This window comes from Rutilus rutilus, assembly GCF_951802725.1.
Source record: "Rutilus rutilus genome assembly, chromosome: 20".
NCBI lineage: Eukaryota > Metazoa > Chordata > Actinopteri > Cypriniformes > Leuciscidae > Rutilus > Rutilus rutilus.
In genome coordinates, this window is record NC_140225.1 from 33571979 (window position 1) to 33597251 (window position 25273).

The window sequence follows — 25273 nt, forward strand, 5'->3', positions numbered from 1 at the left end:
CACCTTAACTCAAAGGTGTACAAAAGGGCAAAGCCAAGCACTGGTGTGTGTTGTGTTAAAGTTTGTTAGGATGGGGTTTCTGAAAGTTGTCTTAGTGATGGTTGTGATTGTTGCATTTGATCTGCCTGATGTCTGGGGAAGTTTAAGGTACAGTCATAGACCAAGAAGTGTGGGGCCAAAATCAGATCCAGCTTCCAGAAGTCCTGCCCTTTCTTCTCTAGGGCTCTGGAACCCTTTGCAAGTGGCTTCTCAGTTTCAGAGTCCTTTGGGTCCCGACTTCAAAAGCCTTGCGCAGGAGCCTTTTGGTCTTCAGGAGAAGCAGCTGTTGCAGGGTCCAGTGAAGCCTTTGGATTGGAGATATCCCATTGTTCCCGAGGTGCAGCGCGAGTTGGCTGTGGACTTCCAGTTGAGGCAACCCATGACTCCGGGCAGTGTAGCGGTTCAATGCGGCGAGAACCGGGTTCTTGTAGAGGTCCAGCAGGACTTTTTCAGCAATGGTCAGTTGATCCAGCCAACTGGTCTGTCTTTAGGTGGATGTCCTGTTGTTGGTCAGGATCCTGGGTCAAGAGTGCTCATCTTGGAGTATGAATTACAGGACTGCAACAGCGTGCTGATGGTAAGAACTCCTACATCTTAATGGGTTATTTGTTGTGGCAGAGGACCTTTCAAAGAAAGTCAGTTCACTTGGTTTTACAATGCCAGGGCAGCTAAGACCAAGTTATATCTGTTTGAATGGGTAAATCCTGAATTTAAGCTACTTGCTTTTATATAACCCTTCAAACCCACATCCAATATAAACCATCTCATAAATGGTATGAAAGGAGCTTAAGAAACTAGAACAAGTATTGTTACTTAATAGTGTTAAAGCTAGTTTTTACCCTGGAACAGTCAATCTGCATGTCTCCAAAACATTGATCTCTGGCAACACTGGAGCTTCTGAGGGCAGCTGTGGTGACGTGAAGTTTACTAATTGGTGATTTGCTCTTAAGGACTTATTCTACCATATTGCAGTGTACTTTCTCCCATCTTGGTATATGTAAAGTCTTTGGGATGACCCTCTTGGTAACCACAATCTCTTTACAGATGAATGAGGATGAGCTTGTCTACACCTTCTCTCTTACCTACACCCCTGAGGCGCTTGCAGGTGCTCCGATTACCCGGTCCGAAGGTGCAATTGTTGGCATTCAATGCCATTATCAAAGGTAAGTGATCTCTGTGACACTCTGTGACTTTCTGCACTTTCTGGTGCAGCTGGAAGACTGTTTAATGGGTACTTTCATGAACCGCAGGCTTCAAAATGTAAGCAGTGATGCCTTGAGGCCAACATGGGTCCCTTATGCCTCAACCGAGGCTGGTCAGGAAGTTTTGCTGTTCTCCCTGAAGATCATGATGGGTTGGTACAGGTTTTCTTTCAATAATTATAAAAACCTTTACCCTTGCTATTGTGGCTGTGCCTAAAATGTGTTTTTGTGTAGATGATTGGTCCTATCAGAGGCCTTCATACTCCTTTTTCCTGGGTGACGTTATTAACATCGAGGCATCTGTGTATCAGTACAATCATGTGCCTCTGCGTGTGTTTGTGGACCGCTGCGTGGCCACTCAAGTGCCTGATGTGAACTCCCTTCCACGATATTCCTTCATTGAGAATTATGGGTAAGGACGTGGTCCTTGATGCGGTAGGACTGTTTTTAAGTTGCTTTGTCCCATAGTCATGGGTAAGGTCTAGTTGCTTGATGCTCTTCAGTTGACATTCATGAGTTACTCTTTGTGATTGCTTTGTCATCAGGTGCTTTGTGGATGCCAAAACTACAGCTTCCAGCTCCCGCTTCATGCCTCGGTCTGTTGAAGATTTTATTATTTAGAAAATAAGTAATTTAACTGTATTTTTGTACACTATTATCTCCTTCTGTGTGTCTTTTGATTGACTTTGGATTGACTTTGGAAGCCTGAGAGCTGTGCTGCTGCAGCAGTAAATTCTATTTCAGTAATGTCACATGGTACAAAACTATTTCTCAAAATACCTATAGAATGTATTACCATCATGTATTACCATATTTGGGAGAAGGATGTAGGTATATACGTTTGCTGGACAATCGTGCAGGAGGGCGTCTTTCTGCAGAAGGACGTTCAGACTTTGCTTGTGAAATAAAGTCTAATCTTTCTGGCATCTGAGATCTTTGAGAAGTCATTTCCTCGATTGCACCTCAACATTGGCACTACAACATTTGGCACCCCAGATGGGACCCCTTAGGAGCTGGTGACGAACTGCGGCGGGCTGTGTTGGGACGAGCGGCACAAACTCTATTCTTGGCCAAGGTAAGCAGTTTTTGCTTAAGTTTGTGTGGTTCGCCCAGACATTTGTCCGTTACGGTGAGGCACTTAAAAAAGCTTCTTTAAATTTAACGAACTAAAAAAGAAAATTTTTTGAATGAAAAACTCAGACTCCAGAAATTATGCATGAAGTGTGATTTCTAATAAGAAGGCCTTGAGGATATCAAATGATATGGTAAAAGCGCAGGGAGCTCCAATAGACTTTGCCAGTGCTTGGAGTAATTCTGTGTGAATTATTTGAAGTACTGGTACTGCATATTTAGCGCTGAGAGTTTTTGACGTACGTACGTAAAAGTTTTGTGTTTGTTCATCAAGTGGGCCTTGAAGGATGATGAGCAAAAAGCATGCACACAGAGGGTTTGAATTTATTGATAAGGATATCAATTATTAGACTGTGGGTTCTTGTAAGTGGGCCTTGATGGATACAAGAATAGCATGAACACAGTAGAAGTTAGGTCTTATTTCACTCTGTTGTGTTGAGGAAGTGAATCACAGAGGTTTATGGAATAGGATAGTTATGTCTTACTTGTCAAGTGGGCCTTGATGGATGACAAGCGTACTGATATAAGGATATCAGTTATTGATGTTTTATACCTGTAAGTGGGCATTGATTGATACAGGTGTAGTTTAGCTTATATAGATGGTTGATCTGCAGACATTTGTAAGAGGGCCTTGAAGGATACAAATGAGCATGATTGCAGATTAAGTCAATTTCCGGGTACCTTATTACTCTAATAAGAGTTTGCTCAGGGGAATTAAGATCATATATGACTCTTTTCTGTTGAGGGAGTGAAGAGGTATATGAATAAGATAGTATAAATAGAGGTTTTAAAAGTGTATTGTTTTTCACTGTTTTAAGTAAGGCTGACAGGGAGTGGAGTAAATATTTGTGTGTGAGTGGGCTTTGGATGCTTGTGGTTAAAAATAAGCTCTGTCTCTTGTGGAGCATGACCCCTTGCTGACCTCACAGACTGTGGTCTGGTGGTGAGGGAGTTGTTCACTCGAGCAGAGATAAAGGAATGAGTGTATGAGTCCCGGGGATGAACAGCAATAAGCCCTGAGGAACAAGAATGAAAGAATAAAAATTGTCCCCAATCAATAAAGGACTTTTGGGAATGAATGAATGTTGAATGACTGTGAATGTGAGAGAAATTAAGTTAGAAAATTAGCTTTGCAAAAATAGATTAATATAATAAAGTATATAAGATATCCAATTCAGTGGTGTTAAATAATTAGTTATTCTGTTTATGCAAAATTTAATAGATGATAATAGATAAATACTATAGTCGAAATAAAAAGGTGGTGGTTTTCAATGATTGGTGATATTTGAATAAGAATTAAATAAATACAGAAAAATTTGTGTATGAGTAAACATTCAAATACAAGTTAAAGAAGGATAGAGGGAAAATAAATTAAACAGTATATTGGGTTCCTGTTGAGAGGAGAAAAGAAAAAAAGATTTGGAACTTGGAATTTGTTTCTTAAAATAAATTGATTAAAGAAGAATTATGGCCTCTCCAGTGGAAATGCTGGGGTTAAAATACCCTTTGTGTAAGGAATTAATTGATAAAATGTCAATTAAATGGCAAAAGAGAACTCAAGATATGATGACAAAATGGCCAAAAGAAGGAACATTTGACGTAACATTATGCGAAGAAATGGAAACTTTGATAAAAAATCATAAGATAAAGAATAAAAGCCTAAAAAGAAAAAATAGAGAAGCTAAACGAGAAAAAGAACAGGCAGTGCTGGCATTGTTCAAACAAGAGGGAGAAGATTTATTGAAAAGCATAAAGCAAGCAAGGAAAATAATAAAAGAGACAGACAAAGAAACAAAGAAAAAAGAGGAAATCTTTGCCAAACCACCTTCAAAAGTAATACCAGAAGGTCAGTTTCCAATACTTAAGGGAATAGTAGAAGTATTAGGAGAAATGAAAATGGAGGGACAAGTGGAATTAGAAAAAGAAAAAGGAACAAAACAATATGTAAGACAAAAAATGACTCAAAATAAAACATCTAAGCAAAGCTTGCCCTTAGATTGTTATAAACAAGCACGGACAGCATTAGAAAAAATAAAAACACAATATGAGGGAAAGCAAATAGAAAAGGAAGAGGAGGAGATAGCACAAATAGAGGATGAAATAGAGGAAAGAATTAAAGAAACAGAACAATTAATAGATGATACAGATAAATTAGTCAAAAGCAGAAGTAGACTATTGGACAGTTTAAATGAAGGAAGTGAACAGGAGTTATCATTTGATGAGGAAAGGTGGACACAGGGAAGAGAAAAAGGAAGGCTTAGACCGATGGCAAAACAACTCCCAATTCTGATTAAGGGTACAGAGGGTCAATATGTGCCCTGGGCCTCACAGGACCTTGAGGGGTTAGTCACTCGCCTCCCAAACATTCATGAGGGGGCTGGAAAGTGGATCAGAGTGTTTGAAGAAGAAACAATGGGCAAATTGTTATCTGTGGGGGACATTAAAGCACTTCTGGCAAAAATCATAGGAGGATCAAAAATGGAAGAAATCCTCCAAGCGTCTGATTTAGACAGAGCTGTTGACTCTTATTACATGGATGGGACTGTTTTTGATGCATTCCGTCCAGCAGTATGGCAATCGCTGCGTGACGAGTATCCAACCAGAATAGACCCTAAATCACTAAAGGGGGAACAACTGGGAGATACAGAAAGCCCAATTGAATACATACAGAGACAATTAAAAAGATGGAAGCAAGAGACTGAAGGGAATCCAGAAGGAGACCCATTAATGGCTACACTTTTCAGAAATGCTGTGGTAGATGCTATGCCGCAAACAGTAAAGAGCAAGCTGGAGGATGTGGTCGGTCTAAATTCCAAAACACACAAGGAGTTTTGTGATTATGTGACTCATGCTGTAGAACAATACAGAAAAAATGAACTAAGACTAAAGATTCAAGAAAAAGAACTGCAAAGAAAACTGACTCAGTTACAGATTGAGCAGCTGACAAGCAATAATAAGAAAAAGATTCAAGCTACTGTAAAAAGAGAAGAGTCAGATCAAATGACAGTAATGGCTCCTATGGCTCCACAGACACCTATGCAGCTGCCCCCGCCTGTAGCAATACCTCCAAATGTACAACAGATCCCTGCACCCACTGTCAATGTCTATGCTCCACAGCACCAGCCAATGGGATGGAAAAGATATCCACCACAAGGGGGACAAAGAGGAAAAGGCAGGCCTGATAATATCCAAGTATGCTGGGGATGTGGAAATCCAGGACATAATAGAGACAATTGTCTCATCAATCCATGGTCACAGCCACCGAGGAGTGGAAGGGGGGGGAGATGGCAGCGCCCTTTTCGGGGTCCGAGTCAAGGCCCAGTAAACCCTTGGGGAGGTCCAAATCAGGGATATTAGGGGTGCCCAGAGAATCCTAAAGGGGATAATCAGCTGCCAATTTTGACAACTAATGCTGATCAAGAACCAATGTTAAAAATTAAAATAGAAGGTAAAACTACACCCATGCTAGTAGATACAGGAGCTGTTTATACATGTGTAAATTCAAATTATGCCTCACATCTCCCCTTGTCTGGAAAATTTGCAAAGACAATAGGATTCTCGGGACAAACGCAGCTAATTCCTATGACTGCTCCAGTTTGCTTACAAACTAAAAATAAAAGTGTGACACTACCTGTCCTCGTATCAAATCAGACTCCTGTTAATTTGTTAGGAAGAGATGCATTATGTAAATTAGGGCTACAAATTTGGTGTTCTCCAGAAGGAGTGTATATAGACCTACAGGGAATAAGAACTCAAATGATGATCTCTGAACCAAAAGCAAATGTATACTGGATAGGACAAATAGAAAACGAAGTGAGACAAATAATTAATACATGGGGAAAGTTCATTGAAGCACAGATTTTTGAAGCACAATTTCCAAAATCAGAATTTCATTGCACTATGATATATGACCCCGAAAGAGATGAAAAGATAGAAAAAGCATGGCAAGAGAAAACTGAAAACCAAAAGATTGAACTAAACGTAAAAGACATTATAATTGGTAAACAGGGAGCAGCAATGAGTATAACAGAAAATGAATTTATAAAAAATTGGTTTAATGTACCAAACTCTGTTCCACATGTGTCCTTGTATGCAGGAAAGAATTGGGAGACAAAAGATTTAGGGCCAATGATGAAAAAAGCAGAACAATGCCAGTGGGAGCCAACAATAAATCCGTCGATTTTTCATTCGGTTGACAAAAATTTCATTAAAATTTTGTATACAACAAAATTAATGGGGTCTCCTCAGGAGATTGTCATTGATCAAGAAATACAAAAACAAATGATAACAACCAACAAATCGATAGAGACTATTGATGAGGAACTATTTAAGGAAGTTGAGCAACAAGTACCAACTGAGTTATGGTCTCAACATGACACTGATGTGGGATTGGTAAAGTCAGCTAGCCCAATAACAATACAACTCAAGCCAGGTGTACACCTGCCTCGTAAGTCACAGTACCCTTTGAGGCCTGAAGCAGAAGCAGGCATTAAAGATACAATTGAAGGTTTAGTAAAAGCAGGAGTGCTAATAGAAACAAATAGTTACTGTAACACTCCAATTTTGCCTGTAATTAAAGCAAACAAATCAAAATGGCGCCTTGTACATGATTTACGTGCAATTAATGAAATAACAGAAGATTGGCCAGCTGATGTTCCAAATCCACATACGCTGTTAACAAATGTGCCTCCTGATGCAAAATATTTCACAGTAATTGATTTATGTAATGCCTTCTTTAGTATTCCCGTGGATGAAAACAGTAGATATTTATTCGCATTTTTATATGCCGGAAAAAAATATACTTACACAAGAATGCCTCAGGGATTTAAACACTCTCCACATATTTTTAATCAAGTTCTTAAAGCTGATTTGGAAGACCTTGAGATAGATAGCACTTTGCTGCAATATGTAGATGATTTAATGATTTGCTCAACAACACGAGAACAATGTCATAAAGATTCTATAAAGGTACTTACAAAATTAGCCCAAGGAGGTCACAAAGCATCTAAAACCAAGCTACAATATTGTCAGCCTCAGGTTGAATATTTGGGTAGGTTAATTTCATATGGAACAAAAGCGATAGCTCCAAATCAATTAGAAGGCATAAGTAAAGCACCATTGCCACAAACAGTAAAACAAATGATGACTTTTCTAGGAATGACTGGCTTCAGTGCAGATTGGATAGAAGATTATGCAATAAAAACAGCTCCATTGAGAGAAATCATGAAACAAGCAGGACTACAAAATTTAAATAATCAATTGAAATGGAATACAGATGCTATGATAGCATTTGAATCTATAAAAAAGGAATTACAAAGGGCACCTGTAATTGCAAATCCTGATTATACTAAACAATTTCATTTATATGTATCAAACAGGACTGATGGCTATGCCTCAGCTGTTCTGATGCAAGAGACTTGCAGTGGCAGGAAAAAACAGCCCATAGCTTATTATAGCACCAAACTGGACAATGTAGCTCAAGGCTACCCACCATGCTATCAACAAGGCCTTGCAGCAGTGTACTATGCATATGAAAAAGCATCTACAATAACTATGGGGTACCCAATAACTATTTATGCACACCATAAGATTGTAGAATTAATCGAACAAGGAAAATTTGTGTTAACTCAAGCTCGTATTCTAGCATATTCATCATTACTTACGTATCCAGATGTTACCATTAAACGATGTGATACAGTGAATCCAGCAGAGTTAATTCCTTTGGACTATGAAGGGAAGCAACATGATTGTGTGGCCAATTCATTGGCATTCACCAGATTAAGACCAGATCTTGAATCTACACCAATAACTGAAGTAGAAGTAATTTACTTTGTAGATGGTTCTAGTTTTAAAGATTACCTGGGAAATCATACAGGATATTCAGTGGTAAGAAAAGACAAAGATGAATTTGTACCAGTAATATCCCAACATTGTGTACAGCCTTGTTCTGCTCAATTAGCAGAATTAAAAGCTCTCACAACTGCATGTCAATTAGCAAAGGGACTGACAGCAAATATTTTTACAGACTCAGCATATGCTCATGGTGTATGTCATTTGTTTGGTGCAGTATGGAAACAAAGAGGTTTCAAAAAGAGTGATGGAACTCCAATCCAACATGCAGAACAAATAGGTCAATTAATTTCTGCTATGATGCTACCAAAACGATTGGCAATCATCAAATGCCAGGCTCATAAAAAAGGAAATGACTTTGTCATTAAAGGTAACAACGTAGCAGATTTAGAAGCTAAAAAAGCATCAGGATGTCAAGTAGCAATATTAAATCCAGTAGTTCTAATAGAACCACAACCTCAACTGGAAGATATTGTTCGAATTCAACAAGAAGCAGGCCCTTATGAACATTCAATGTGGCATCAGAGAGGGGCTAAAAAAGATGCACAAGATATTTGGCGTTCACATGAAGGACAAATTGTGGCACCAACTGCATTTTTAAATATTCTCATGGCGGATTCGCATGGTTTTGACCATTGCGCGAGAGGGGAAGTGATTAGGAAGATTAAACAGCAAGGATATTGGTCTCCATATTTGTATGCAATGGTGGACAATTTTCTGTCCACATGTGAAATTTGTGCCAAGAACAATGTTAGGAAAGGAACAGCGACACCAATAGGCCACATACCAGTACCAGAAGGACCATTCAGACACTTGGTAATGGATTATGTGGACATGATAAAGCGAGTACAAGGCAAAAGGTACATGCTTGTGATAATAGATCGATTTAGCAGATGGGTAGAGGCAGTACCATCAGCGGATGAGGGATCCGGAACAGTGATTAAATTTTTGACAAGAGAAGTAATCCCAAGATTTGGAATACCATCAGAAATAAGTTCTGATAATGGGTCAGCATTCATTCAAAAGACTGTAAAACAAGTTTTGCAGCAATTAAGAATAAAACAAAGATTAGGCTGTATTTATCATCCGCAGTCGCAAGGGATAGTTGAGAAAATTAATGGTACCCTCAAGACCAAACTCAATAAAATATGTGAAAGTACTAAACTTAATTGGGTTGATGCTTTACCAATTGCACTAATGAGCTACCGCATGCAAACTAATAGAATCACTCATCTAACACCGCATGAGATGCTTACGGGTCGACCCATGCCTGTGCCGTATTGCAGAGGTCCCTACAAAGGACCGCCGTTGGAACAATTGCAACTGGAATTAAGATCCTATATGAAAAAACTAACTGCAATACATAAAGCTATATATTTACAGGAATCGAGAAAGCAGCCCAGTGAGGAGACAGAGACACATTGTCCGGTAGTTCCAGGTGATCTAGTGTATCTAAGGGTGTTCAGGAGAAAGTGGAACGAGCCCAGGAGAGAGGGTCCCTACAAAGTAGTGACAGCTACTCCGACAGCAGTCCAGGTGGAAGGAAAGACCACCTGGTATCATCTGAACCACTGCACAAGAGTTCCAAAACAAAGACAGGAAAGAGAAGAAAATACACGTGGAACGGAGAGACAGGACGAAAGCGTGCAGAATATTGAAAGCTCAGAACAACAAGTCGGTGAGCAAGGTAGAGAAAATCATCAGACTGAAAGAAATGAGTCCGATAATGCGTCTGATAATGATCCTCACATGCTTACTGTATCTGATACTGCAAGTTCAAGCTTTAAGCATCAGCACCCAAACCTCCTTTCAAGTTCAAACTATAGACAACACCACCCAGACTTCCCTACAATTGACTTCTTATCCCTCAATAATTAGTGACAACTTAGCAATAACCTCAACAGAACAAGAAGTTACTGAAGAGCAAAAGCTATCAAAACAACGTAGAAATATTGAAGATGAAAACATTGAGGGAGGTAATGAAGGAGATATTTTATGGGAAACAGCGCAGAATAATGATTGGTATAAATGGGCAACGTTTACAGCAAGAGAAATAGGCATGAGCAATTGCTTAATGTGCTCTAAATCCCCCTTGAATAAGGTAATAGTAGTTCCAAATCCACATGACTACGTAAAATGTGCTGTGTTCAATAGTCACTTTTGTCATACAAATGACTATTTTAGACCTTACTGCTCAGCTGAATGTTTAGCTTTTTCAGGAAATTCTGAATTGCATGAACAATTTAATAGACCACATTGGGGAACCTGGTGTCAATATTGGGATGTAAATTCAAATATTAAAATAGAAAAAGGAAAAGTAGAAATCCCAAAATGGTACAGTATAGACTACACTCAAGAATATGAGTGCTTTAATAAATCTACAGGAATTCATAATTTAGGAGAATTTGATGGAAAGTGTGATACAATATGGAACCTAGACAAAACAAACGCTTGGCAATCAAATATACCTGTAAGAGCCCCAGAACTTCAAGCACTAGGAACTAAAAAAGGGAAAAAGATAAATCCAGAACAAGAATGTAAAAACCAAACTATAGCATTACCGTCAATAGAGCTATATGAAGATCAAACATTGGTAGTAGCAGATTTCTTTTGGGCTTGTGGAAAAGGACGGCTTTTAGCATCCTTGCCGCTAAAATGGAAAGGAATATGTGCTAGGGTAAGATTAATTCAAGAAATTACTATTGCACAGTGGGAACCAGAACAAAATGTAAAGGAAGACAAGAACAGAAGTAAGAGAGCTTATCAACCAGATCCTAATGTAAGTTTAGATTCAATAGGTCAACCTAGAGGTATCCCTAATGAATTTAAAGCTAGAGATGAAGTTAAATCAGGGTTTGAATCAATATTTATATGGATCACGCAAAACAAAAATGTTGAATGGATCAATTATATTTACTATAATCAGCAGAGATTTATTAATTACACTGATGATGCATTATCTGCATTAGGAGAACAACTACGTGAAACAAGTAAAATGACATGGCAAAATAGACAAGCCCTTAATTGGCTATTGGCAGACAAAGGAGGAGTATGCGTTATGTTTGGAGATCAGTGTTGTACTTTTATACCAAATAATACCGCTCCAGGAGGAAAATTTACTGAAGCTATGCTTAAGATAAAAGGATTAAGAGCAGAAGTTAAAGCAAATGCAGGAAGAGATAGCCAAATGTGGGACTGGTTTGATTTAAACTTTGGTGCAATAGGAGCATGGTTTGCAAAATTAGGAATGTTTTTAGGTGCTGCAATATTAATAGGAGGATTATTATTCTGTTGTGTACTTCCAATATTACGATCGCTTGTAGTTAAAACCACAGTTAAACAAATGGAGGTGCTAAAGTGTCAGGATTGTCCTGAAAAAACAAATTGGATCTTACAAGCATTGGACAATGAATCAAGTACCTCAAATGAGGACGAAGAAGATGATTGATGAGCCAGACCCTGGGTGTATGTGCTAGCCTAACCTCTGGCCCAAAAAGGGTGACCCTCTACGATGCGCAAAGTGTCTGGGTCGAAGAGAAAGTCTACACCTCAAGAAAAACTTTGGATAGTATATTGCATGATTTGATGTTTGATGTGTTCTACATAACTGTGACAACCACAGGCAAGGCTGAACAAAATACACGCTCACGCTTATAACAATGTTTGATGTTTGATTAGGGAGGATTCGGGTCTTTTACTTTCTCCATTGAAAGAAAAACAACTGAAAGAAAGAAAAATGTATGGAGAAAGATGTTTGGCTCGATTGCTCCTCGGAGTGTGGTGGCATAATTTCAGTCATTGGAAATAAGAATGAGTGACTTAATTTAGTCACTAGGTAGTATAACTGAGGGGACTGGATTTTGAAACTACACTCTGGAAAAGGGAAATGATTGTGGGGCTTGAGTAAGCCCCAGAGAGGGGAATGTTGAAGATTTTATTATTTAGAAAATAAGTAATTTAACTGTATTTTTGTACACTATTATCTCCTTCTGTGTGTCTTTTGATTGACTTTGGATTGACTTTGGAAGCCTGAGAGCTGTGCTGCTGCAGCAGTAAATTCTATTTCAGTAATGTCACATGGTACAAAACTATTTCTCAAAATACCTATAGAATGTATTACCATCATGTATTACCATATTTGGGAGAAGGATGTAGGTATATACGTTTGCTGGACAATCGTGCAGGAGGGCGTCTTTCTGCAGAAGGACGTTCAGACTTTGCTTGTGAAATAAAGTCTAATCTTTCTGGCATCTGAGATCTTTGAGAAGTCATTTCCTCGATTGCACCTCAACATTGGCACTACAACAGGTCTCAGGTTGACAAGATCCAGTTCCAGCTGGAGGCGTTTGTGTTCCATGAGGGCAACAGTCCTTCTGTATGTACTATATATCAGTTAATTTGACTTCTCTCATCTGCTTTGGTTTTTCTAACTTGTCTGTCATCCTTTGCAGATCTACATAACATGTATTCTGAAGGCGACTCTTGCTTCTGCACCCAGTGACGCTCAGCACAAATCCTGTTCTTTTTCCAATGGGTACATGTGTTTTATTTTTGTGTTTTTTTTTTGGGGGGGGGGGGGGGGGGGGTGTTTAAGTTATCCTTTCTCATGTTGAAGGTTCCATGTCTTTGTCTTTTTGCAGGTGGATTGCTGCCGATGGAAACGACCAAGTTTGTGATTGCTGTGACTCAACATGTGGACCTGATCGTGAATTTGCTGCTCCCTATGGAGGTTGGTAAATTGCTTTTTCTAAGGTTGCTTTTGATTTCAAGTGCTCTAACTTGGCTTTTCTTCTCTCTAGGCATTCAGTGGGAAGGCAAGGCCTCACTTGGTCCTGTAATGATTCAAGGGCAAAAGAGAGGTTTTCAATAAAACTGACAAATCAATCCTTAATTCTACCTGACTTGTCATTTTGCTTCCTGTCTGGTTTAACTGCTCTTGACTTTGAAAAAGTGCCTCATTCTGCCAATGTGGTGAAACCAATAGTTCTACTGTACTTTCGAGTCCCATATAGCCTGGAATCCCTTGGTTGCATGCCAAAAGGTTAATCTTAAAATTCCCTATGGAGAAACAACTTCTGTACTTTGCAAGTCCCATATAGCATGCAACCAAAGGCTTCCAGGCTATATGAGACTTAACAAGGGAATTTTAAAATGAACCTTTAAAGGCTGCTAGTGTATACTTTTGATGCTATCAGTTTGTAACTTGGTTTGTTTTCTAGTTTTATAAACTAGAATTCCTGGTGAAATTACCCATAATGCTCTTAAGAATTTGGCAAGCAAATATTTCAAAAGCACTTTGCAAGGAACACCTTGTCTCATGAAGCATTGCAGATGTAATTGAGTTGGTGTTCCTATAATATTCATGTGCTCTTAGTGTTTATGCATATTGTGACATTTGTCTATCATAAACTTCCACTTAAGTTTTTTTTTTATATTAATCTCATAAAACCTGTTGAGACCATGGATCATATTTCACCCCAAAAAATTATGACTAGAAGACAATGGAGCTTTTTTTTTTGTCACCACTGTTGTCTTACTGTTATCAGCTGTTCAAAGGCCCTTGTTAGGTATATTTTATTGTCCCAATGGGTAATTTGTTTTGGGCTCACAAAAACAGCCACTGCATTGCCAAACATATGAAACAAACACATTACATAACAGGAAAGATACACATTTACAATCAAGTAGTTGGCCTCACGCCTCATGCTACTGTATACACTGGAAAGTAATTGGCATCATGCCACTCTGTACACTGGAAAGTGATTGGCATCACACCACTCTATACACTGGAAAGTGATTGGCATCACACCACTCTATACACTGGAAAGTAATTGGCATCACGCCACTCTGTACACTTGAGTGGCGCAAAAAAAAAAAGAGAATTACACAAATACCAAACTTAGAATAATTATTTGTACTTAATGTATTATTTAATAACTTAACAGCTGAAGGAATGAATGAGTTCTTGAACCGGTTTAGTCTACAGCTAGGCATTCTTAATCTTCTCCCCAATGGCAGCATTACAAACTCAGAGTACAGGGCATGTGTTGTATCATGGAGAATCTTATTTGCCTCCCTCAATGTAGATTTTTCATATAGGGTCTGGAGATAAAAAGATTCTGTTCTGCCCATGATCTTCATGGCCGTTTGAACAAAACGTCCAAGCCTAGATTTCAGATGTACTGTTAAATTACCGTACCAAAGATGTATTCCGTATCTGATCACATTATCCAGTACAGCCTGATAAAACATCATAATCTTACTACTGACACCATAAAGTCTGAGCCTTCTCAAAAAATACAGTCTTTGTTGTAGCCGAGTGCACAGAGTATCTATATGAACCTGCCATGTAAGAGAACAGTCAACGTAAACACCAAGATATTTATATGAGGACACTTGTGCGATAGGAACATCATGAATATGTATAGGGCTATGGTTTCCGATTGACTTTGGATCAAATATCATCTCCTCAGTTTTCTTCACATTTACAATCAGGTGGTTGGCATCACACCACTCTATAAACTGATTAATCTCAGAGCAGTAAGACGAAATGTCTTGATCTTTATATAATAAGCTCAGAATCGCAGTATCATCACTAAATTTCACAATATAGTTGTTACTATTATTCCTCACACAACTGTTTGTGTACAATGTGAAGAGAACTGGGGAGCTCACACACCCTTGTGGGGCTCCTGTACTAATGTCATGAGAGTCGGAGCTCTTCCTATTAACCTTAACCTGTTGAGTTCTATTCGTTAAAAAAGAAAAATACCATTTAATAATAAAAGGATTTACATCCATCTGTTTTAATTTCTCCAATAATAAATACGGTTGCAAAGTATTAAAAGCTGAACTAAAATCAATAAAAAGTAGGCGTGCGTATGCCTTTGAATCGTCCAGATGTTTAGATACTAGATGTGTGATACTTCCTACTGCATCTTTCGTACTCCTGCCCTGTCTGTACGCAAACTGCCATGGATCTAGTTTTGACATTACTTCACTTTTCAATAAGCATTTTCAAAGCATTTCATTATTATTGATGTCAATGCTACAGGTCTAAAATCATTATTCTCGGACGGATGTGGCTTTTTTGGAATTGAAATGATCACAGCTTTTTTCCAGAGCGCCGGAACTATATGTGAATCCAATGAACGCTGAAAGAGTGTACACCACACTGGAGTAAGTTCTGCAGCACAGGTTTTCAAAAGCTGTGAAGAGATCCCATCAGGTCCCTTAGATTTCTTTGTGCATAACTGATGAAACAGTAATTGCACCTTAGAACTATCAACCTGTAATCTAGTGCCCATATCCTCCGTCAGAGAACCTATAACAGATCTGCATTTATCAGAGAAATCATGAGTTTGAAACCGCAGATAAAAATGATTAAGTTCGTTAGCTTTCTGTAAATTGTCACTTGTACTTATAAGTGGTCTATTTGATTCCATATTAGTAACAGCCTTCATTGTATTCCACATTTTTCCTTTTTAATGTTACCATGGCACTTGTCTAGGGTTCTGTCCTTTCTTGTCCCACATTTTATATATTGTTCGAAACCAGGTAAAAACAGTTCAAGCTTGCACTGATTAAAATCACCTAAAATGAATACGGGAGCCTCTGGAGAGCACTGTAGTTGTTGGTGAACACAATCCGCTATACACTCTGCTGCTCTTGCTGCATTTCCACTAGGAGGGACATAGGCCGCACAAACAACGACACTACCAAACTCCCTCGGTAGATAAAAAGGTCTCATTTTCAAGCACAGACCTTCAGCATCAGGGCAGCAGATTGTGTCTTTAATTGTGTACTGTTTACACCAAGCGTTACTCACATACACAGCCAGACCGCCGCCTCTGATTTTCCCTGACTGTGCATTCCTGTCCGCCCGCACCAGCGAGAATCCTTCCAACCCCAGAACATTTGTTTCACAGCAACTGTTCGTTCTTGAATGATTTGGCATTTTTCAACTAATCAGGTGAGTCAATGACCCATTCATAAAGACAGAGGCTGCATCTGAAATGGCATACTTATAGTTGGTGAAAAAAAGTATGTGACAAGTATGCATAAATTCAAGGTACTCATAAAAGAGTAGGTGAAAGTCCCCGGATGATCTACTACTTCCGGCGAGATTCTGAAGTGTGCATACGATGGACACTTTACTATCCCATGAAGCCTCAGGAGAGGATTTGTGAATGGCAGTGAAGCGACAACTGATGCTGGAAGGTCACATGACAATGACAACATGGTGGATGTAGTACACGTGGATTTCATTCATACTACACAGAACATAATTTTAGATGTCATGAAGTAATTACTGATTCAAAATAAGTACCTACTCAAGAGAGTATCGGTGCGTCCCAATTCGAATACTATCCGTCCTAAATAGTATTCGAAAATGGAATTAGTACGTTACAATTCGTAGTATTTTGAAATGAATATTCCAAAGATACCCGTATGGTCTACTTTTTCCGGTCAGAATCCGAAGTGCAGATCCGTGCTCACTCTAACGGCTAATACTGCCCACAAACCATTGCGCGTTGGACGAGGATTCGATTACAACTACAAACACGAGTGAAAAGTGTTTCAAAACTACAGTCATGGAGGACTGTGAGTCCGGTGGTTATGTAGAGAGGTTTAGGTAAAGGGTTTGAGTGATTAATTATCAGTTCTGTCAGGACCACTATCGTCGAATACGATTGACAATTAGCATACAGTTTGGATTGGCGGTATGGTTCTGTTCTGGGCGAGAACTAGCCTAGCATGGATAAGAGCAGCAATAACCCCCCTTTGGGTAAACAGAACGGAACCAACATGAATGTATTGCAGATATCATTAATTCAAGATTTTAAAGTACAACATAATTCGAGAATTTTTTCTAATTCAAGGGAATCAGAATGCCAAATCCTGACTGGACGAGAGGAGGAGCTGGGGAGGGAGGAGGGTAATTCGCTCCTGAGAGACGCGATAGCTGCTGATAATACTGAAGGAGCTTATATATGAATACAGTGATAGGCGTCGTATTCCTATAGGTAGACGTGGATCAGCTGAGAGTCACTGATGCGAGCTTGACTAACGTGACCTGCCAGAACTGACTTGATTATCTAACCTGACGAAAATGTATTTACTCAATGTTGACCACATTATATTGCATCTGCAGCAGCATTGTGAACTTTTGTAAAGATATGTTTAGCCATTGACTTTTAAATGCATCATTATATTCAAATTGCAAACACATGAGGAGAGTCTCCGCATGAAAGACCCACGACTGGCAGATCAACGTGCAACAACATTTCTCCCCGAAACTGTAGGAAATTAAATTAGATTGAATGGAGGATTTTAACTGTGACGAGATGATTGACAGCTGTTTACGGTGACAGGATGCACACGACAGAGCTGTCCGTTAAAGATGACGAAGTACTAATGTCCCAAAGCTTGCCAACTCTTTTGCTACACACTCAAAAAAACACACAAAAAAAACATCTAAAAACTTTAAGGCCGTGATCAAACATTTTTGATGCATGAGAATTCACAGATAAATGACCCATATGATTATTTATCTGTATAATAAACCATTAACACACATACTTTGGATCAGAGTTGTGCAGAGAGTGAACTCCAAGGTCAGGGAAAAGCACAGATTCTTTAAGTTCAAAAACAAACTAGACATTGGTTGGACTAATGAGTATCAGTGTTATTTTTACAAAGATATACCCACAGGTGTTGTGGTCTACAACAACAACATGGCCATCAGTATATTCGGTTCCTACGGAGCCCGGGAAGTCACCTGTGTGAAAAAAAAAAAAAAAAAATCTGTGGCGACGGTTTTGCAATCCGTCCGCTCAGTTTATAAACCGTACTGAGTAGTTGACTATCAGGAGACAGATCTGTTGGTGTTGCGGCCTTACACTGTTTGTGGAGACAAGACTGCTGAACTGGACCTGGCTGCTTATGCTTCCACGATAAAAGAGTGGTGAAAAATGTGAATATTTCAAAAAATGATAGCCACAAATACACACCCTGGAAGAGCTGCCTCAAAGAGCAACACCTTCATGTTTAGGATAAGGCAGTCAGCCTGTGTGTGTGTTGATCCAGACAGAAGCATAGTGTCGGCCCAGATCCGGCCCACATCTGGTACACGTGTGGGCCGACACTATGTTGCTGTCTGGGAATGCATACAGTTGATCCTTGTTTTCTGTCTGAAGATGTATACACTCTGCAATATATAGTGATGTAATGCGTCGGAGTAGTTTTGAAGGACAGTAATTTACCGTTTAATGTTACAGTTGGCACCTGTAATGGGTAATTCACTGTAATTTATTTAGCACTACATAAATTCCTAAAGATGATTGTTATGCTCATAATATAATTTGTAAGGGAAAAAAATACATACAAATGCACGTCTCTTTGCGGGGCCACGGTGGTCTCGGCGAATAAGCCGTTCAATCAGCAGCGCAGAAATGTTGAACTTAAAATGTTTTTCCGCAAGTGGACTTGCAAAATGAAGGCGAAATGGATGAAAGGGATCAAACTGTAGTTACAACTGTAGCTGTAGTTTTATCACATCATGCGCTGACGGAGATGCAGTATAGCCATGCATGGTTCATCAATAAGGTGCATACTGAGTTTGGTCCTCAAAGATGTATTTCCACGGTAAGCGTTTTAGAATGACCGGAACACTTTTTTCTCATACTAAACTCATCAACTGTTAGTGAGGGAGAGACGCGGCAGTGCAGATCACGTGTCTCTTTATATATGCTTACTTTATATATTAATAAAGTTTTCAATCAATCAATCAATCAATCAATCAATCAATCATATCCAGTGATTAGCTCAAACATGTTCAATGTATTCAACTGGCACATATAAATACAACCTGGTTTCAAGGCAGACTGCTTAAAATCCCTAGTTATGTTGAGCAGAGCAGAATACAGTACAACAGAGCTCACTGCATCCTGCAATGCAAACACTAGATTTGACTTTCCATTTTAAGTGCAATGGATGAAACACAAGTAATGTCTGCACGTACATCTTTCTGGATCACACAGCCAAATGTTGAGAAATTTTGAATACAAACCTGGATAAATCTTGCTGCACCTCTAAAATGACTTTTAATTTCATCTGATATCAAAAATCAGGTAAAGATATGCTTGAACTTCTTATTGTTTACATCAGAAGTAACTTGTGTTCCACTAGTGGTCCATGAGTGTTTTCAAATCATTTTCCAGGTATCATTACTAACAGGGAGTTGCAGTCACTGAGATATGACCCCAGATCCGGCTGCCAAATAGAAAGGCGAAATGTATTTAAAATAATAATAAGATGCCAGTTATGATCTAAGTAAAGAATTCTCTCTTGACTAAGAGAACATTACAGCAATGTTCACAGTCGGAGGGTGAACCAACTCCAAGGTAAGGCTAAGGAGACACACTTTTCCTCTAAAACACATTTAGGTTTTTTTTTTTTACACTGGGCCCGTTTTCTGTGGTCGAGTCCGTGTGCGGTCGTTCATGACGCCCACTGCAGCGTTGGGAAGTTTATTGTCCTTTCGTAAATTCTTTTGTGTCTTTGGCGCCCTTCAGCCTTCAGTCATCACCAACACAAAATGACAAATACAAACAAACATCAAAAATACAAAAGTACCTTACAAAATACAACCGACATCAGCAACATCCCTCTAGCAACAGCAAAATCACTGCCATAGATGTAAAATGACAACTGTGATATCACAAGAATTTATTTAACAGAGCTATACCGGAGGATATAAAAGATATATCTATGCACAGGCAGTCCGTAATAACGGTACCCTATATCTTCACCCAGACGGTAACAACTCATATACACCACAGAGAGTGTGTGATTCATCCCGAAGAATTACATGGCTTTTCCTCACAACACCAGATTCATATAATGTTGTCATACCATATTGCTGTTTCCCTGCAATCTTACTAGCCATGTTAACAAACTTATTTAATTTGTTCTTATTAGACTCTTATTGGTCTGGTTTCACACTTGACACTATCAAACCCTGATGCATTGCATTCATCTTACGTCATCACAAACATGCACTGGTCATGATGGAAAACACTGGTCGTGATGTGTCTACTGTATGTGCGTTGCATGAACGTGGCTTTCTGCAGCTTGCAAGCTGACTCCTTTGAGGAGAAAGCTGAGCCATTCATTGTCCACACTTTTAATGTGTTTTGTTGAACTAATGACGTCATCATCGGCTTTACTTCCTGAACAAGTGTGAACTCGAGTCCGAGTTACTTTCACATTCACACACCCCAGTTCTGGTGCAACCGAACACATCCCTCCTCCTCCTGCGCTCCCGGATCCACGTCAGCTTTTTTACCAATTTTTCAAGCAAACCGCACCCTGTTCTGAACCAATCTGCCATAGTGTGAAAGAACCCCTTAAATAGATTGTCATTAAACAGTTTCAAGTTATGTGTCACGATCTGCTCCGAGACACAAAGGTTTAGATCCAAACGCAGCTTTATTGTATGGGGCAATCCAGAGGCGTAATCCAATGTACAGGCAAGAGTCATACACAGACAGGCAGTCAAAACAAACAAACAAACAAACAAACAAACAAACAAACAAGAGAGTACCAGGGACCAGAGGCAAGAGAGTAATCCAGGGAACAGGGCAAGACATCCAAAACCAAGAGACAAGAAAACCAGGAGAATGCTTAGAAATGCAGTGTAACACTTAAACAAGACTTCGCGGTGAGTGAATGAATGAACATGGTATAAATAGACTGAGACTAACAGGATAATGAGACACAGGTGAATGCAATCAGTGAATGAGGTACAGGTGAATGTGATAAGTGATAAGTGATGAGTCCGGGCAGTGAGTTATGGGAAATGTAGTTTGTGAGTGATAATAGTCTTATGTGGAGTGCCCTCTGGTGGCTCTCAAGGGCACTCCAGCTGGTGACCGTTACATTATGTGTCGCCGAGCAACAGCCAACACATCCCAGCATTTACACTCCCGATAAATTATTTTTGTTATTTAAAGCTGCAGTCTGTAGCTTTTTTGGGTTAAAAATTATCCAAAATACATTTTTGAGCAAGTACATAACCAGCCAGTGATGAAAACTCTCTGCTTGCCGTAGCTCGATTCAAAACGGTAAGCTTGTAATATTGTTTTTAATTCCAGTGGTTCTGGTGGATTTCAGCGGGAAATTCAAGCATGTGTTTGCGTCATTACGTCACATCTGAACACATAAAGAAGAGTCTCGGCTAGTCGGCTTAATGAGTGTGAGGATGTTGGAGATTTATAGCCTTTTCTCACAGCACTTGATATAATTAAACTTATCAATTTGATGGATCCAGAAAGGTTCAAACGAAAATCACCAGTGACAACTAGAGATTCACCCGTTGCAAAACGCAAAAGACTTCGGACTTCGGAGAAAAAAAGACACTGCAACCGGCCCATGTGAAAACAAGGACAAATATCAGAAGGGCATTAAATGTAGTCACGCAATGCTGATGTTGTTAACATTAACAATTTGAGAACGAAGTATAATTTGCACATTTTGACGTGATATGATAATCGATCGTTAGATTTAATCAGCACGATTTACTGCAATGCTTTTTTCCCCTTAATTGGTCAGAACAAAAGTGGATGTTACTCACTTGTTTAGACGACATTTTCCGGTGAAAACTCTTATGTTGGTCATACTTCCAAAAAGTAGAACCTGTGATTGCGAATGACAGTATCCACACCACCAGCGCGGTGATTGACAGCCACACATTCTCCTCAAAACATTGGATTCATCCGCGCTGTGCCGTGCCGAGGCAAAACCCACGTAAAGTTGATAATTCCTCGAATAACTGCAATTACAGATTTCGAACAGAGATGGCGACAAAGAGGAAAAACTGCGGACTGCAGCTTTAAGTGTCTATGTTCACAAACCACTGTTAATTTGAACAGAAAAGCAAGCATACTGTATGCATGATTCTGCATGCTGGAAAGTGCACAAAGAACGTTCCATTTATATTCACTAAAAAAGCTGTCACTCATCTTAAGGCTGGAAAACACTACACGACTTTTAAAATCTGAAAAGATTTTTAAACAGCAGGCATCATACACTTGCCGACTTTGTAAATGGTTAGAGAGAAAAGCTGAGCATCATTCACTACCGGACTGAGGATCATGCACTACACTACAATACACTGAACAGAAACATGTGATGCATTCTTCAGTGATTTTTCCGTATTTATGAGGTTTTACGTATTTTTCGACCTGGGAGTGAAGTACATTTTTCCTTCTTTTTTTGTCTTTACCCGATCTCGTAAGTCGTCTCCATTTTTCTCAATCTTTGTGACTTCGCACCCTTGATTTCCATTGTCTGGCCAGCGTATTATGACTGTATTATATACAGTATTTATTAGCGATGCATCATACACTATATGTGTTCTAAAATCGGCTCAAAATATCAAACATGTTTTGATGTCCTCTGACTGGATGGAATCAAAGTCTAAAGCCAAAAAAATCTGCAGACCGGTGCAGACATTCGGCTGCAAATGAGCAAAAGTCGTGTAGTGTATTCCAGCCTTTAGTTCATCATGGTCTCACAAAGTTCTGTTATAATCAATGATTATTAAACTCAGATGTTTTGAGTGGTAAATGGATTCTGACTTAAACACCTCTGATTGGCCATTGCGTTCAAGAAAACAACAGATATGTCTATGATTGGCTACATTGCTCATGCTGCAAAAGCACGTTGTAAATAAAATTGAACACTCTCCAGATCACAAACACACACATACACACTGGGTCGTTTGCAAAATCTGTTTTGCCAATATGCTATTATTATGGAGAAAACTGATCCTATAGGCCTAAGTTATGGCTAAGTTTTCACTCTAAACGCATTTAGAAGAAGCTGCAGTCAGTGATTTGAGTGAGAAAAGTCCACTCGTCTGAAATGTGTTGCCATCCTTCCACACGCTCCACATATGCAAATACACTTTTATATGTTTGACCAGAATGCATTTGTATACCTCCAGCTCTCCTAAGTGACCGATATGTAAACTCTGCCCATCTGTCTCCAGCCGGTGAGTTTATTTGAAAAGACTGCAGAGAAATGCATAAATAAAAGCCTGCAGCAAAGTGCCCGTCTGATTTCACGGCAGCCGCTGTTTTCTGACAAGTGTGAATGTACTTGAGACAAGAAGCTTTGAAACTCATGTAGGCCATCTGTGCAATGAATACACCACTCAAGTACACACAACATACAGCAAATACATATTCAGCAATGTGCCATGCAAAGAAATTGAAGTTTATATGCGACACTGAACTTGTACCGTCTCGATCATTTGCTGTTGAATCTTCAATCTAAAGCCTTGAGTCCCTCAGTATGTGATTCTAATTGAGTCAGAAAAGCACTTCAATCACAGTAATTTGAAATCAGTCAGTCCACTCGGCTGGTAATCAGTATCAATTTACTTCACTGCCACCGAGAAATTACACTAATTTGGTTCACACTCCTCCTGTGCTGGTAATACCAGTCTTAGCAACAGGAATCTTTGGAGAAAAGTTATACTTTGGGTGTTCGATAAGTGGAAACTTATTTTAGTCTATCATGGGGATAACATAAATCCACACCTATAGACAATTTAGAGTCTCCAGTTCACCTATAGTGCATGTCTGTGGATTGTGAGGGAATCCGAAGATACAGGAAAATTCATATTAGTCAATTAATACAATGGATATAATGGATAATGATAATATAATCCCTGGAGAAAGCTGTGACGTCTGTTTGTAATTCCATTAATCTCAGTTGTAGTTGCTTGGCTGGCGAATGACCCACTGGAAATATGGGCCAATGTATAATATGGAAATATATAATAAATCTGCAATCTTTGCTCATGGCACTCAGTTCTGGACACAACTGTTTTTGAGCCAATCACATGAGCTGTAAATGCCATGTGATTAATTACCACTGCTTTGTTTATGGTTTGTATACCAGTGGTGTGCGGTCCATATAAGCTGCGAATGCTCTGCTTACCCAAGCCATTCATGGACAGGTGTTCACTGATTAGTATTAACACTAAAAATTACTATAAATCCCTTTGTTTGAGGTGTATCATAAAGCTTACATGATGAAATGTTAGTAATACGAATGTAACTCTCAGTCATGTATTTATTTGCCAAACGACGGTACTTTTCTTCAAATCTGCCACTCAGTCCCAGGTCAGCTGATTCACAGCAGCTTTGCCGCTCACGCTCTGTTGTTATGGATCGTCATCACTGTCCTGCGTTCTCATTGGTTTGCTGGCATTCAATGCGCAGGAAACAGATCTCGATCAACGAAAATCATATTGTGTTTGATACAAGACTAACTATACTAAATCAAGTGAAAAAATATTCACAACTGAAACTATTTTCATAATATTTTATTTTCTCCATAGGGGCATTTATTTTTTAATGAAAACTTGTAAATTGTTAAAGACAGACCAAAGCAGACCTGTAACTATCCGAAGCTGTTAATCATAATCTATGCGTTTTAGTTAAAGTAACACTAAGTAACTTTTCAACCTTCATAATATATTTCCAAAACGCTTGTGATGGTACATCGACTTAAAATAGGTTGAATGACGCGTCTGCCATAGCCTGATGGGGTTTGTATAGTTTTTAATCGTACTTTTAAACTTCGGGGTTCGGGTAGTAACACCCGCGCACAAAAAGAACTACAAAATTCGACTGCTTTACGGCATAGGCTACCTCACTTCCCCCAACACGTCCTCGCATGCTGTTGGACTTGTAAGTATATTGCTTATACTGTATATCACTCGGACAAGCTTTTTACTCGTTGGTGTGAGCTAAAAAGCACCTGGGGCCTGTACCATGAAGCCGGATTAGGTGGCTAGCCGGCTATGTTTCAGCTTAGTTTCCGCCAACCCTGGGTTTTAGGTACTATGAAAGTAGCTCGGCTTAAATCGGTGTTCGTTGCCATGGTATCTTACGCTGCACGGCTAACCTGCTCCGGGGCAGGTTATGATCTGGATTCGAGATCTCAGACTGAAGTTTGACCAATCAGCTGAGAGC

At 39.3% G+C, this 25273-nt stretch overlaps 1 protein-coding gene across 1 annotated transcript; it reads left to right on the forward strand.

Annotated features, from left to right (window-relative positions):
• Positions 1 to 20: 20 nt before the first annotated feature.
• Positions 21 to 13113, forward strand: LOC311279753 (zona pellucida sperm-binding protein 3-like). Its single transcript, XM_084391455.1, has 9 exons — positions 21 to 616; positions 1084 to 1202; positions 1290 to 1393; positions 1476 to 1653; positions 1787 to 1837; positions 12531 to 12597; positions 12674 to 12756; positions 12863 to 12951; positions 13022 to 13113. The coding sequence occupies exons 1-9, from the start codon at positions 71 to 73 to the stop codon at positions 13090 to 13092; spliced, it is 1308 nt and encodes a 435-aa protein (XP_084247581.1). The 5' UTR covers positions 21 to 70; the 3' UTR covers positions 13093 to 13113.
• Positions 13114 to 25273: the final 12160 nt, after the last annotated feature.

Coding starts and splice junctions, on each gene's coding strand:
- LOC311279753 (XM_084391455.1), top strand. CDS start 71: ATGGGGTTTCTGAAAGTTGTCTTAGTGATGGTTGTGATTGTTGCATTT. Junction 1,394..1,475: donor CTCCCTGAAGATCATGATGG/GTTGGTACAGGT, acceptor GTTTTTGTGTAG/ATGATTGGTCCTATCAGAGG. Junction 12,757..12,862: donor TCCTGTTCTTTTTCCAATGG/GTACATGTGTTT, acceptor GTCTTTTTGCAG/GTGGATTGCTGCCGATGGAA.